Genomic DNA, 12,989 nt, shown 5'->3' on the forward strand with positions numbered 1-12,989 from the left:
CAACATCAAGGGAGTTAAACATTAGAAAAACAATTTTTTATATTTGAAAGGTAAACTAAAATTACAAGGACCAGGTAATGCAAAGAACAAAAACTATATAGACCAAAGCGTATTTTGCAACAATGAACACGAAAAAAACTCAATTTTTTTTTTTTTTTTGTTAATCTATTAGTAATAATAATTTGTTAATGGTTACGTTTTGTTAATTATTTTATAAACAATAAATATCGCCAGTTGTATTGAAGGCTGGTTGGGCCAAACGGTGTCGGATGGAATGAGGAGAAAAAAAAGGCAATAGTGGTCAATGAAAAATAGCCGCCTTTGAGTCTGGGCGGGAAATCGCAGAGCCCCAAATCAGTAGTAACTGAACTAAACCTCAATCCCAAATCGACTTTGCTGCATTTCCTTCAGAGCTGCGAATTGGAAGAAGGAAATGCCTCCAAAGAAGAAATCCAAGTCGTCTTCTTCTTCAACCTCATCAGCGAAGAAAAACCAGCAAAACTCACAGCAGCAGCAGCAGCAGCAACAACAACCTTCCAAGTTTGGAATCCAACATTTCTTCAATCTCCACACACAAAACGCACTTTCCCTCTCTCAAAATCCCCAACCTCCACCCACTCCTCCAATTCCCCAAACCCTCTCTCAAAACCCTATAATTTCCCCTAATTCTCTAAACCCTAAATTTGCGCCACCCTCCGATTCTCACCACCTCGATGCCGACGATAACGTGATGGATGTCTCACCTGAAATCACCAAGTCGGTGTCTCTCCAACGCTTCAAGTTCTCTCCTGGAATGGTACTATTTATTTTTCTCCGTTTTCTTTTAATTAATTAATTACCTATTATTCAATTAGGCGATTTATTTTAATTTATTGTGGAAACAGTTGATAAAGCAGAGCCAGGATGATGGTGGCGATGAGGTCACATGGAAGATATCTCCGGTTAGTGAAAGACTCCAAGCTGTCTCCAAGCAAATGCCCCAACTCATTCAACTCTTAGCTGAAACTTCAAAGCTTAATTCTTTCAGCATTCGTCCTTGTTCCTCTTTAAATGACGAGGTATGCTTTTCAATTCCAATCCATTAACTTGTGCTAAATTGTTAAATTTCCTGTGTGCATCTGTTTTGATGATAGCAATGAATTGGGCAGATTTCATCTGGTACTGCTGGCAAGGTTGATAAGCAGGTTCCTTCACCTCCATGGAAGGGTGCTGACAGATCTTTGGTGCCTGCTAGTAGAGTTGGATTGAAAAGAATAAACCCACGTCAGGATGTAAATTTGACTGATGTTAATTGCTCGCTTGCTGGTCGACAAAGTCCTTTCAGAACTCCGCCGTCCCTTTCATATTGTCACGAAAAGGTAACTATAATGTCTTATATTTTGACTGTTTATTAAGTACAGAATTCTTCATGTTTTTTTAATGGATTCTATGAGAACATTAAACGACATATGAAAGTTGCTTCTTTCTTTGTTGTTTTAGGCTTCACTCATTAAATATATGGTGTGTGATTTCGTTATTTCTGGTTTGTTTGTAAGTGCAGCTTTCTAATGTTGCTGAATGCAATGGAGCATCAGATCAACTGGATCAAAGGCAACACAAAAAGGTTTTGCTTAGGATTATAAATTTTTTTTTTATTTCCATTCACTGAACCATTCTATTCTAGTAGTTTGAAATAGCTCTGGTTCACATAATCCAGTACTGATCATATGCCTGTCTGTATTTTTTTATCCTCTCAGGCATTGCTTGAGCTTTTGGATCAAGTAGAAGATGCAATTTCTGTTGAAGATTCAGAACCTAGTACTGTCAATTCATCTAAAACTCAAGATGGAAATGGTTATGACATGCCCTGCAATGCTGGATCTCTAGTAAATGAAGCAGCAATAGATCCACCAGAAAGTGTTGCTGTGCCATTGTCAAATTATAATTTTCTTGTATTGGAGGTACTCTTTACTTATTGCTCCACATGCATCCTCATTTTATATCCCTTATTTGGAAAATACCAAATACTTCTACATGATACCTTCTCATGCATCTTGTTGTTAGGTATCTGAGAAGCACAGGCCCGCGGATTCATCTGGTGCTCAATGCCCTTATAAGGTTTCTTTGTAAGCTCTAGTCAAAATTACTCCACTGCTTCCAAAGACCTGATAAAGTACTTAAGGTAATCAATTTCCTTTCAGGTTCTTCGATTGTTGAATGAGCAAAGTGGAGAAGAGCGAACTGTCTATTTGTGGGAAGAGTGGTAAGTTTTTTTCTCTGTTTGTTTCTCAGGGCTATGGAGACCTAAGGTCCTCTTCTCCAGAACCATCACAAGCTAATAAAAAAAATGTAAACATGGCCCAAATCATGACTGCAGTTGTCTGCTTAGCTGATCTCAAGAGTGCCAAACACTACTGAGCCAAGTGCAATTTAGTAACTCCTTACAAATGTTGACTAAATTGTAGTTGGGATGAACTTTATTGATGCTGTGTTTTATATGCAAGATAACCATTGTCAAATCATACTCAACAAGTGCAAGCCTAGAACTTATCTTCCATGCCAACCTTGTTAATGGTTATATGTGAGGTTTTCCACGTGATTGCTTGGATGCTAATGGATTAAATTAGTAAAATGTACAACTGAAATCAACTAAATCTAAATGGGAGATTGCATAATAGTTTGGGACTTGAGTTTGGATATTAAAATTAATGAATACAAAGTTCTCTTTTATTTCAGATTCTTTTTAGCATGAATTATTGTTAGTGGTTTGTTAATGCTGTCCTAAGAACATGATATCTTCCACCACCAAAAAAAAAGGAAAAGAAAATAAGAGAAGAAAAAGAACATGATATCTTCATCTTTCGAAATCTTTTTGGGGCTGGCTTTTTGCTGCTTTTGATATCATGCTGGTTAAATTGGGATTTGAATTCTAACTGCTTGTTGTATTGGTTTGCACTACAAATATGCTAAGTGTTGCTTGAATATATTTTAGGTTCTATAGTGTCATTGCACCTGGAGATACTGTAAATGTGATTGGTGAATTTGATGACCAAGGAAAGTGTGACGTGGATCGTGACAATAATCTCTTAATTGTTCATCCTGACATTCTAGTCTCTGGAACTTGGGTAATTCATCGCCTTGGTGTCAAAATTTAAAAATACATATTTTTATTGATGTTCTATTGAACTTTCCTCTAATGGTAAATTAGCTGCAATATTTGCAGAGATGTCTGTTGCTTATGTTTCTTCTGTTATTTTATGATAATTTTTTCCTAATGGATAAGAACACTTTCAGGTTGCTGCTAGTTTCAGTTGTCCACGTCGAACTGTTTTAGATGAGAGACTAAAATGCAGTGAGCATTCAACTGCTGCATTAATTGGTACCTTGCTGCACCAAATTTTTCAGGTTTCATGTTATAACATTTCCCTTATAATTGCTGAAATATTTTTATTCCAGGTTTACTTGTATTCCTGAACGAGCTTCTATGTGATGCATTTTCATGATGTGTGATATCTCTTTCCTTTTCCAGGCAGGACTCATGCAAGATAATCCTACCATAAACTTTTTGGAGGAATATGCTAGAATAGTACTCCAGAAAAATATTGAAAGCCTGCATGCATGTGGAGGTGGGTATTTATATTAATGCCAATTTATTAAGTTTTTTTTCTTAAAAAAAAAAACCTCACCCTGGCAGTATCATCTAGGTTCACCAAGTTGTTGAACTTTTCAAGTCAAATGCTCTTATTATAGTTCAGTGTGCCTTATCATGCTAGTATTGTCTTATTTTTGTCATTTTAATATGAAGGTTGAACCTTGCTGATCATTATCTGGAATTTTGCAGTAATTGAAAATGATATCTTCAATACTTTGGTTGAGGCAATTCCTAAACTAATAAATTGGATCAACCTGTTCAAAGATTCACAGGTATGCTTTATTTGATTTATTGTATCATTGTAGCATTGTTGTCATTTTGGTTCCATCTGTTTAGCTGGGAAATCCTTGCTTGAACTTGTCCTTTTGCAATGTTAATCTTGATATTTATCAGCTAGGTTGTGTTGGATCTATTTCTATTTATTATAAACTACTGATTTTTAATTGTTTTTCTTCTCTGAAATCTGAAAGACAGTTAAAATCAGTAGTTCATGACAAAGAGATTATTTGGATGCAACATATAAGAAATTCTGATTTCTCTAGGATCAAGAAATCTCTTCATGGCATCAGAAATTGTCATTCTCATTAATTATAAAAAAGTTTTTCAAAATTGATTTGACATATCTTTTCTCCTCTGCATCCTTTGATTGTAACCATGTTATTTTTTAACTCAATAAAGTAGTTTCTTTCACCTCCTACATGAAGTGCTGTATGCATTCATCAAATATCACCTCTCTCCTACTATCTTAGTCCCACAGGGACCTTGTCTTCCTGTCAGACGATGAAAACAATCTCTATGAGGCACAAACTTGAGTTTGTGTCCCTGTCATATGAAATTATGCAGACCATCTATTCTCAAGGCTGATGATTCATAAGTTGTATGCAGGATTCAAAAGCCCCCATTATTGATTTTGGTCCTGACAATGGATTGAAAAAGCTAAGTATATCTGAGGTTAGCATTTCGCTTATTCTTGTTTAAATTGCTTACTATCCCATGCCAATTGGCTTCACTGCTACTTACTGCACAAATATTTGTACATAGGTATATTTAGTCTTTCATATTTATGCTTACAAATATTTTCTGTACCTGTGTAGTCTGCCTTGATTCAGGATTTGCCCACAACTGGCAGTTGTTTTGTTGTTACTGAAGTATATCTAAGTTTATTTTTCACTTACCTGTCATAAAACTGTAGCATTAGCTTTGAATTTGTTAGTGCTGTGCTGTAACAATACCCGACAAGTTTGCAATAATGATCCATGTTAAATGCAGGTGATTGATATCGAGGAGATGGCATGGGCCCCAAAATATGGGTTGAAAGGAATGATTGATGCTTCTGTCCGCGTTAAAGTAGAGTCAGGCAGAAATAAAGCAGATGAGAAGATTGTGCCTCTAGAGTTTAAAACTGGGAAAGTTTCCAATGGGCAGGCAAGTTATGGTCTTTGCTGAAAAGTATGTGCTAAGGATTCCTAAATTATTTGAGAAACCTTGCAAAGAATTCTATTTCTGATGTTTTTTCCTCGACTTATAAATGTCTTCTTTGCAGTCATCCATGGAACATGTAGCCCAAGTGATTTTGTACACTCTTCTCATGTCTGAGAGGTGTGTATGCCTGTATTGTACCCTTTTTCTTGGAATAAAGAGTGGTGGTGGTGTAGGCATCTAATTTGGTGAACAATTGAGGGATCATTCTTTATTTTCCTTTTACTTGTCATGCTTCCAGGTATCTGAAACATATTGATTCTGGTCTTCTGTATTACCTCCAATCAGATCAGACACGGGTATAATCACATACATCCCTGCCAACTAGTTCTCTGCATATTTGAAGATGATTCGCCTACATCTTTGAGAACTATTACTCTGCATATTTTAAGATGATTTAGTATTTGTGTCCTAATTTTGTGAAGGGAATCACGGTTCAAAGGTCTGATGTGGTTGGGCTAATCATGCGTCGAAATGGGCTTGCAAATGACATCCTTAAGGCATCAAGAACTCAGCAATTGCCTCCAATGCTACAGGTATGACTGCTATTGAACTATTAGAATGACGAGTTTGTGGAAAATTCTATTTAATTTCATAAATGTTTCCATTTCAGAGCCTAAATATGTGCAGAAGTTGCCGCCATCTTGATGTCTGTACAATCTATCATAAGGTAAAGTTTTGTTCCTTGAGCTTAAGGAATGCAAATTGTTTTGTGTAGTTGGTAAGAAAATCTCATCTTCAATCGTCTCAAATGCTGCAGGTGCATGGTGGAAGCAAAGAGAGTAGTGGACTAGGTGATCTGTTTGATTCACGTGTTCATCATCTGACAACTGCTCATTACAGTTTCCTTCAACGCTGGGATCAGTTGATTGACTTAGAGGCTAAAGAGACACAGGTGAAATCACTTTTTAAGAAATACAGGTAGTAAACCCCATAAATTTAGTTCTAGTAAAATGATGTGCCCTTTTCCTTTGTCAACTGTTGCAGCTTGTAAAAAACAGAATATGGCGTCCACATAGTTTGAAGAGTGATCATTCCACTAGTTGCCTTTCTTCTGTTGTTCTTGATACTTCAGATCGAGTTCCATATCAGAAATCTCTCAAAGACAACCGATTCATTTATCGTTTTGTCCATAAAAAAATGCCTCTTCATGACGTGCATGCTTCTGGGGGAGAATCTTTGAGTTTTCCTTCTTCTTCAGCAGAAGATTTCGATTATACACTTAAAAGTGGAGACTATGTGGTACAGTAATTCTGAAAAAAAAATGTGGTGCATGATGCAATTATATTTCTTTCTTCTTCTTTTTTCATTTTTTTATCAGCAGTAGTGTGGAGGGGGTTGAATTGGCATCCCCTTGTTTATACCTGATCCCAGTTGCCATTTGGCTCCAAGGCCAATGGTAATGCTATTGTTGAATTATCATAACGTAGGTCAAAATTTTAAAATAATTTGAGAAGTGTATTTTTGTAGGTGTTATGCATTTTCTGCTTTTAAGATTTTTCTATCTCTTAAGCATGTTTATGTTCATTTCACATTTCTGTACAGTTTGCATCTTATTTTTTATCAGTGCCCTTATCTATCTCTGACATATTATAATGGCCATTGGCTATCCTAAATTGTCATTTTTCATTGGATTTATATTACTTTTGCAACTTAAGAGACAATTGTAAAGGGGCTAGCATATTAAGATTTTAAGAGGATCTGTCCTTTATAGTGGACGATGTTTGTTCTGTTGCTAAAGATCTTTCATAGGGTACTGTGCTTAGTAATTTTTATTTTACGTTTTAGATTTATATTCTATTTCCTCTTGTCTACCTGTCCAGTTTCTTTACGTTTCCTTTTATGATATGCAAAACCTGTTACAATGGAATCTATGAACTTTTTTTGGAATTTTTCTCCTCTTGGTGCTGAATTTCTTCGTACTATTGTAGAAATCATTTGCATGATAACCTTGACTATCTTTTATGCACCAACTGTGAGATTATATCTTAAAGAGTTCGAGTCTTAGATCTTATTGCTGTTCGAATGGGGACTGTATTTCTTCTCTCACAGCCTCACACATTCTCTTTACCAAGCCATCTTTTATGGATTATTCTTCAAATGTTCAAAAGTTGATTTTTCCATTTAAGTTGTGGTATCCAAGTGATTCCTGAACAATATCATTTCCCATATGTTTAATTCTTAATGGTCCAGTATTTTACCTCTTCCTGTCGTTTCAAGTACTCACATATTATCTGTGATTATCAGAATATTAAATTTTTGTAGTATTTGTCAAGCATATTCTAGAAGTAAATTTCAGATGTAGTTTTGGAGTCCAAACATATGGTCCTGGTTTAGTTTATATGCCAAAAGTTTTCTTTTTTCTTGATTGCTTGGATCCCACTTTCTATTTTGATGCATGAACTGCATATGTTTGAGAGCTTGAAATTGACAATTTATGAGCTGCTGATGCATCTGTGAAATGTTCCACTTTATTAAACATTTGTTACAGAGCGTAGTCATATTTACTTATTTTATAGGCAATTAATTGATTTGTTGTTTTCTATGTGTAGATTATTAGTACCAAATTTGGCCATCAAACTGTAGCAAGTGGGTTCATAACAGATATCAGTCGGTCCCATGTTTCTGTAAGCACAGTATTTTTTCTTACTCTTTGTATGAACCTTTGCCAAGTAAGAAACTGAAAAGCTGGCTTATTATCGTTTACCCTGCTTTACAGGGATGGCATATTATTGCCTATGAAAGTAGCAGCATTGGCTGTTGTTAAAACTGTCATATTCACAAGAGTTATTTCAAAGCTGATCCTTCTTTTGCCAAAACTTGTAGGTTTCTTTTCCTAAGCACTTAAGACTCCCTGGCAGCAATTCTTCGTCAGAAGCACATGATCTCTTTAGGGAGGTCTGGCAGATTGACAAGGACGAGTTTATGACTTCATTTTCAGTTATGCGGTAATTTTTGTCTTTTTCTTAGCACCTAAGAAATTTTCATTTCACCTATAGCATCAGAACTGTCATCGGATTGGTACATTATACTTTGGCTCAATCTATACTTGTTTTCATTGCTGAAGGTTCAACCTTGTACAACTGTTTCTCCAAAGTGAACAAAGTTCTCACCTTAGGAAGATGATTGTTGATCTTGAGGTGAATTCTAGATGCTGAATCACTAAATTGTTTTGTTTTGTTGTTTTTCCCAGTCAAATCCCATTGCTCTCTGTTTTCCCTATATTTGTCTTTTCCTGGTCTAAACATTTGCATTCTTTTTAGGCTCCTCGATTTGACAGTGGATGTATATTTAGTCAAGATCCAGCCCTATCTTATATATGGTCAGTGAAGAATTTAAATGGAGATCAGCGTCGGGCAATTCTGAAGGTTTGTCACCCACACACACAAACACAAGCATATATATGCTTCTTGTAGTTATTTCTGTTGTTAAATTAGTTGCAATCTCTTGAAATGTGAAAATTGTGTTACTTTTTTATTGGTATAATTCTGGACAATTTTATTTTTATTAATCCACAAATATACTGTTCCAGACTCTTACAGCTAAGGATTATGCTCTGATACTAGGGATGCCTGGAACTGGAAAGACATCGACCTTGGTACATGCTGTCAAGGCCATGTTGATGAGAGGTGCATCCATTTTGCTCACGTCCTACACAAACTCTGCAATTGATAATTTACTAATCAAATTAAAAGCTCAGGTCACCTCTTATCATTTCTGCTATTTTTTTAATTGAAAATGTCACCTGTCCATTGTATTTAATGTCTTTTGCAAATTTGTCACTGTCTATACCTAGGACATTCAGTTTGGAACTTTGGATTATAGGTAGTTTATTTGGAATGTTTTGTATATCTAGCACAAGAAATTGTCCACTAGCTGTGATTTTGGCGTAGAAAAGGAGAAACTTCAATAACTGAAGGGACAGAGTACATGATAGTAGTATCATTCTATAAACAAGGTTTTAAACCATTGGGAATGATTTTCCAGTCAATTTCACTTTTAGTTGTGTGATTTAAAGCATTAAACTCTGGGATGCCCCTGCCATCTTCAGCCCTAACTTTCTGGATACATAAAACGTCAGTTGCCAATAAATTTTCCATGCACCATAACTGCTGTTTCATCATTTGCAATCATCCCTAATCTCATCTCAACCTATCTTCTTTTCGCATGTCCAAACATTAGATGCCAGTTGTACAGTCTATTGTTTAAAGCTTCCCAACTCGGGATGAGAAATTTTCTGGTGGACTTGAACACCATGTTATGCTTTTAAGCATTTCTACAGTTGTAGGGTATAATTGTAGCATCTTTGTTTCACATTGAATCGCTATTACTCTTCTTGCACATTACTGAAAAAAAGGTTGCAGGGTATTGATTTTCTACGAATTGGAAGACATGAAGTTGTCCATGAGGAAGTCCGTGCCAATTGCGTTTTTGGTGAGTTAAGATTTTTCTGCTTATTTCCAACACAACATTTGATTTTTCTTCCATTTCTAACCATAGAGCTTATGACAGCAATGGATGTACACAGTGTAGAAGACATTAAATTAAGATTAGAGCAAGTCAAGGTTGTTGCAGTAACCTGCTTGGGGATTTCTAGTCCCTTGCTTGCCAAAAAGAAATTTGATGTATGCATTATGGATGAAGCTGGACAAATTACCCTCCCAGTATGTATTCTTTCTTATACTGACTGGATTTCTATAAGAAGTTGATTCTTCTAATGTCAGTAGTTGTGGTAGAATGTGTGAAGTGTCTGTTTTCTGTAGCATGAATCAGTTAGTTGAGAGATTTGCAACAGTAACTTTTATATATATATATCTAAATATTTGCCTATAGATTTGCTAAAATTAACACCTGTTTTGTTGGGGTGAATTAATCAGCCTTCTGGGGAATGAATGAGGAGATAGTAATTTGTATGCGGAGTTACTGAAGAGCAGATGTTTAAACTTTAGGTTAATGAATGATTTGTCCTTTCAGATAGCTTTGGGACCCTTGATGTTTGCTTCAAAGTTTGTTCTTGTTGGTGATCACTATCAACTGCCTCCACTTGTCCAGGTATAAAGTTTTCTTAGATTCCAATTGTTTAAATATTCTTATCTTTGGCTTACTCTAATTGAAACTATTATGCAAAATTTTCTAGAGTACAGAGGCTCGCGAGAATGGAATGGGGATAAGTTTGTTTTGTAGGCTTTCTGAGGCACATCCTCAAGCAATTTCAGCTTTGCAAAGCCAGGTTTCTTTAACTTCAGAATTGATTTCTTTTTCTTTGGATTCTTGTAGGTCACTAAAAAATGAGTTTTGTTCTCATGCAGTACCGCATGTGTCAAGACATTATGGAACTATCAAATGCCTTGATATATGGTGACAGACTGCGTTGTGGTTCTTCTGAGATAGCAAATGCCAGGCTTAAATTTTCAGGTTTACAGTCCTGTTCATCATGGCTAAAGGAGGTAATCATTCTCTTTTTTTTGTAGCTCATATCTTTGTGCATGAATGACTTGTATTTTTTTTTTTTTCGATCAAAATGTAAGTATAGAATGACTTGTATTTTCATTTTATATAATTGTTGAAACTTGAAACCATATGGTTTTTCCATGAGCAGGCATTTAGCTCTGAGGACATTCTGTTCTGATATCAAAGTCATTTGTGTTTATAAATAACTGGATACGTATTGCTTATGTATGCACTCATACATTGGGGCTTATCTAGGTTCTGTCTAAGCAAGTTGATTGATCTTCTAGCTGGCCATGCACATTCAAAGAAATATGACACATTTCTTTTAAAGATCTGATCCTGTGCATTTCTTCTAGTCTAAATTTTAGAGATCACCATGCCCTTTTTGTGGAGGATGTGGTAGAAATTGGCTTAAAGTAAATCTAAAAACCTTGTTTGACTGTGGTTGAAATTGATGTGGTAGATTTGGGCTTATCTAGGTCCTGTCTAAACTTGCTTCTTTTATTTATGGTTGCAGGTATTAAATCCTGGCAGACCCGTCATATTTATTAACACAGGTCTGCAAGAAATTTTCAACCCTCCTGTCTTTGCTATTGAAAATAGGTTTCTATCACATGGCTTCACTTTTTTCACCAAGTCATTTTCTTAAACTCAAGATATGCTGCCAGCTTACGAGGCAAAGGACTCCAAAACTGTGAATAACCCAATAGAAGCTTACATAGTTGCAGAGGTATTTTCTCTCCAAGAGTCATGTAAATTGCATTGCCATCCATGATTCGACATGGCTGTGATTTTTTGTGCTGCAAGCAATATAAGTGGTGTATGGATATAATGAACAGTATTCATTCATTTTTTCACCTTCAATATAGGTCACAAAGGAATTACTTAATAATGGGATTGTAGGTGATGATATTGGCATTATTACCCCTTATAATTCCCAGGCAAATCTCATCCGAGCTTCTGTTAACGTAAGCTCTGTGGAGATTCATACCATTGATAAATACCAGGTATGGATGAATAATATCTTACAAAACTAAAGCATTATAATTTTTTTTTAATGTCAAAAGATGATAGCACGTATCTTATATAAATTTGAGACCAATCCCATTATGCCATTCTTTTAACTGGAGATTAATGACTGCTCACCCTTTTCTTTTTCTTTTTTTCCTAGGCGTCTCTTACATGCTCTGTTTTGTTTGCCCAGGGAAGAGACAAGGAATGCATACTGGTATCCTTTGCTAGGTCCAGTGAAAATCCAAGAAATGGTACTTCTTCGTTGCTTGGAGATTGGCATAGGATTAATGTGGCACTCACACGAGCCAAGGTAGGCAGCATAAATGCTCTTACTAATATTAGTCTTTCCTGTTATAGCAGTTAATTTGGATTTGTTTTGTGCTTTGCTTGAAAAGAAATTGTTGCATTATGGTGAGAGAGAAAAAAAAAGGAAAAAAGAAATAATGATGAAGAGCATTCCAAACATCAACTGAGTTGAGTATTTAGCAGTAAAAGTCTCACGATATAATATTTGTGTCATTGTATGTATTGTATCCACAGAAAAAGTTGATCTTAGTAGGGTCGTGCAAAACCCTGTCAAAGGTCCCGCTGCTGAAGCTTCTTGTTGAGAAGGTTGAAGAGCAATCAGGCATTGTCAACGTGTCCAAGACAGATATCAACTACGAAGAGCACAAAGGAGAGCTGAAAAGATGTTCTCAAATCAGATGATTACTGCTTTCAGTTCACCAAAAAGGAAAAAGAAAAGAAAAACGGGTGACGGCATGAATTGGCTTCTTCTCATTACGCCAAAGATTTGGCGTTTGGGGCGGTAAAGATTGTGTAGGTAATGAGATCACTGACTTTTTGTAGCATTAGGAAATATGCGACTAGAAGAAAGAAAAATGTGAAGATCGCATCCTCACGGCGGACAAAGTTACTTTAAGAATTATCATCCAAATGCTCTTACCAAGGTTTGTGCAGTTTATACCAGTTAAAATTTGTAATTTGGACTTTGAGAACAACTTGTTAACTGAGCTCTTAGATATTAAGGTTTAAGCAATAATTTATTTATTTTTTACATCTGAATCCGGTATCAACCAGCGCCATTCATTTGTATTTCTATATTTGCATAACATAGATAACGAAAATATTGTACGATATTAATTAAAAATTACTCAAAAAAAATGTATTTAAAACTATAATTCTATGAAGGTATTTTGTAATTTCTTTCATATAAATTTAATAATGATAAAACATCAAATAAAAAATTGTGGGAATGCTTAGCTTGTCAAATGTTTAGAGTCTTGTCTTGATTGATGTATAAATTAGTTTAAAAATATTTTAATCATCAAAGAAATAAAAAAGTACAGTGAGGTAAAGTGAAACTAGTGTTTGTTATTGATTTGATATTTATAAAAAATATTTATATAAATGT

The 12,989-nt window shown here is 35.4% G+C and overlaps 1 protein-coding gene across 1 annotated transcript; it reads left to right on the forward strand.

Moving 5' to 3' along the window:
* The first annotated feature begins 312 nt into the window (after positions 1 to 312).
* LOC133681518 (DNA replication ATP-dependent helicase/nuclease JHS1) lies at positions 313 to 12,640 on the forward strand. The gene is made up of 34 exons (XM_062104570.1): positions 313 to 796; positions 885 to 1,058; positions 1,149 to 1,358; positions 1,541 to 1,603; positions 1,737 to 1,940; positions 2,044 to 2,097; positions 2,181 to 2,242; positions 2,972 to 3,104; positions 3,274 to 3,384; positions 3,509 to 3,605; positions 3,821 to 3,903; positions 4,517 to 4,582; positions 4,901 to 5,056; positions 5,175 to 5,230; positions 5,352 to 5,409; positions 5,536 to 5,646; positions 5,724 to 5,780; positions 5,871 to 6,005; positions 6,098 to 6,352; positions 7,663 to 7,737; positions 7,937 to 8,058; positions 8,178 to 8,250; positions 8,374 to 8,478; positions 8,643 to 8,810; positions 9,475 to 9,544; positions 9,623 to 9,774; positions 10,085 to 10,162; positions 10,248 to 10,340; positions 10,420 to 10,557; positions 11,079 to 11,118; positions 11,218 to 11,291; positions 11,431 to 11,568; positions 11,766 to 11,885; positions 12,116 to 12,640. The coding sequence occupies exons 1-34, from the start codon at positions 434 to 436 to the stop codon at positions 12,281 to 12,283; spliced, it is 4,062 nt and encodes a 1,353-aa protein (XP_061960554.1). The 5' UTR covers positions 313 to 433; the 3' UTR covers positions 12,284 to 12,640.
* Positions 12,641 to 12,989: the final 349 nt, after the last annotated feature.

Source organism: Populus nigra, chromosome 2 (assembly GCF_951802175.1).
Source record: "Populus nigra chromosome 2, ddPopNigr1.1, whole genome shotgun sequence".
In the NCBI taxonomy this organism is placed as follows: domain Eukaryota; kingdom Viridiplantae; phylum Streptophyta; class Magnoliopsida; order Malpighiales; family Salicaceae; genus Populus; species Populus nigra.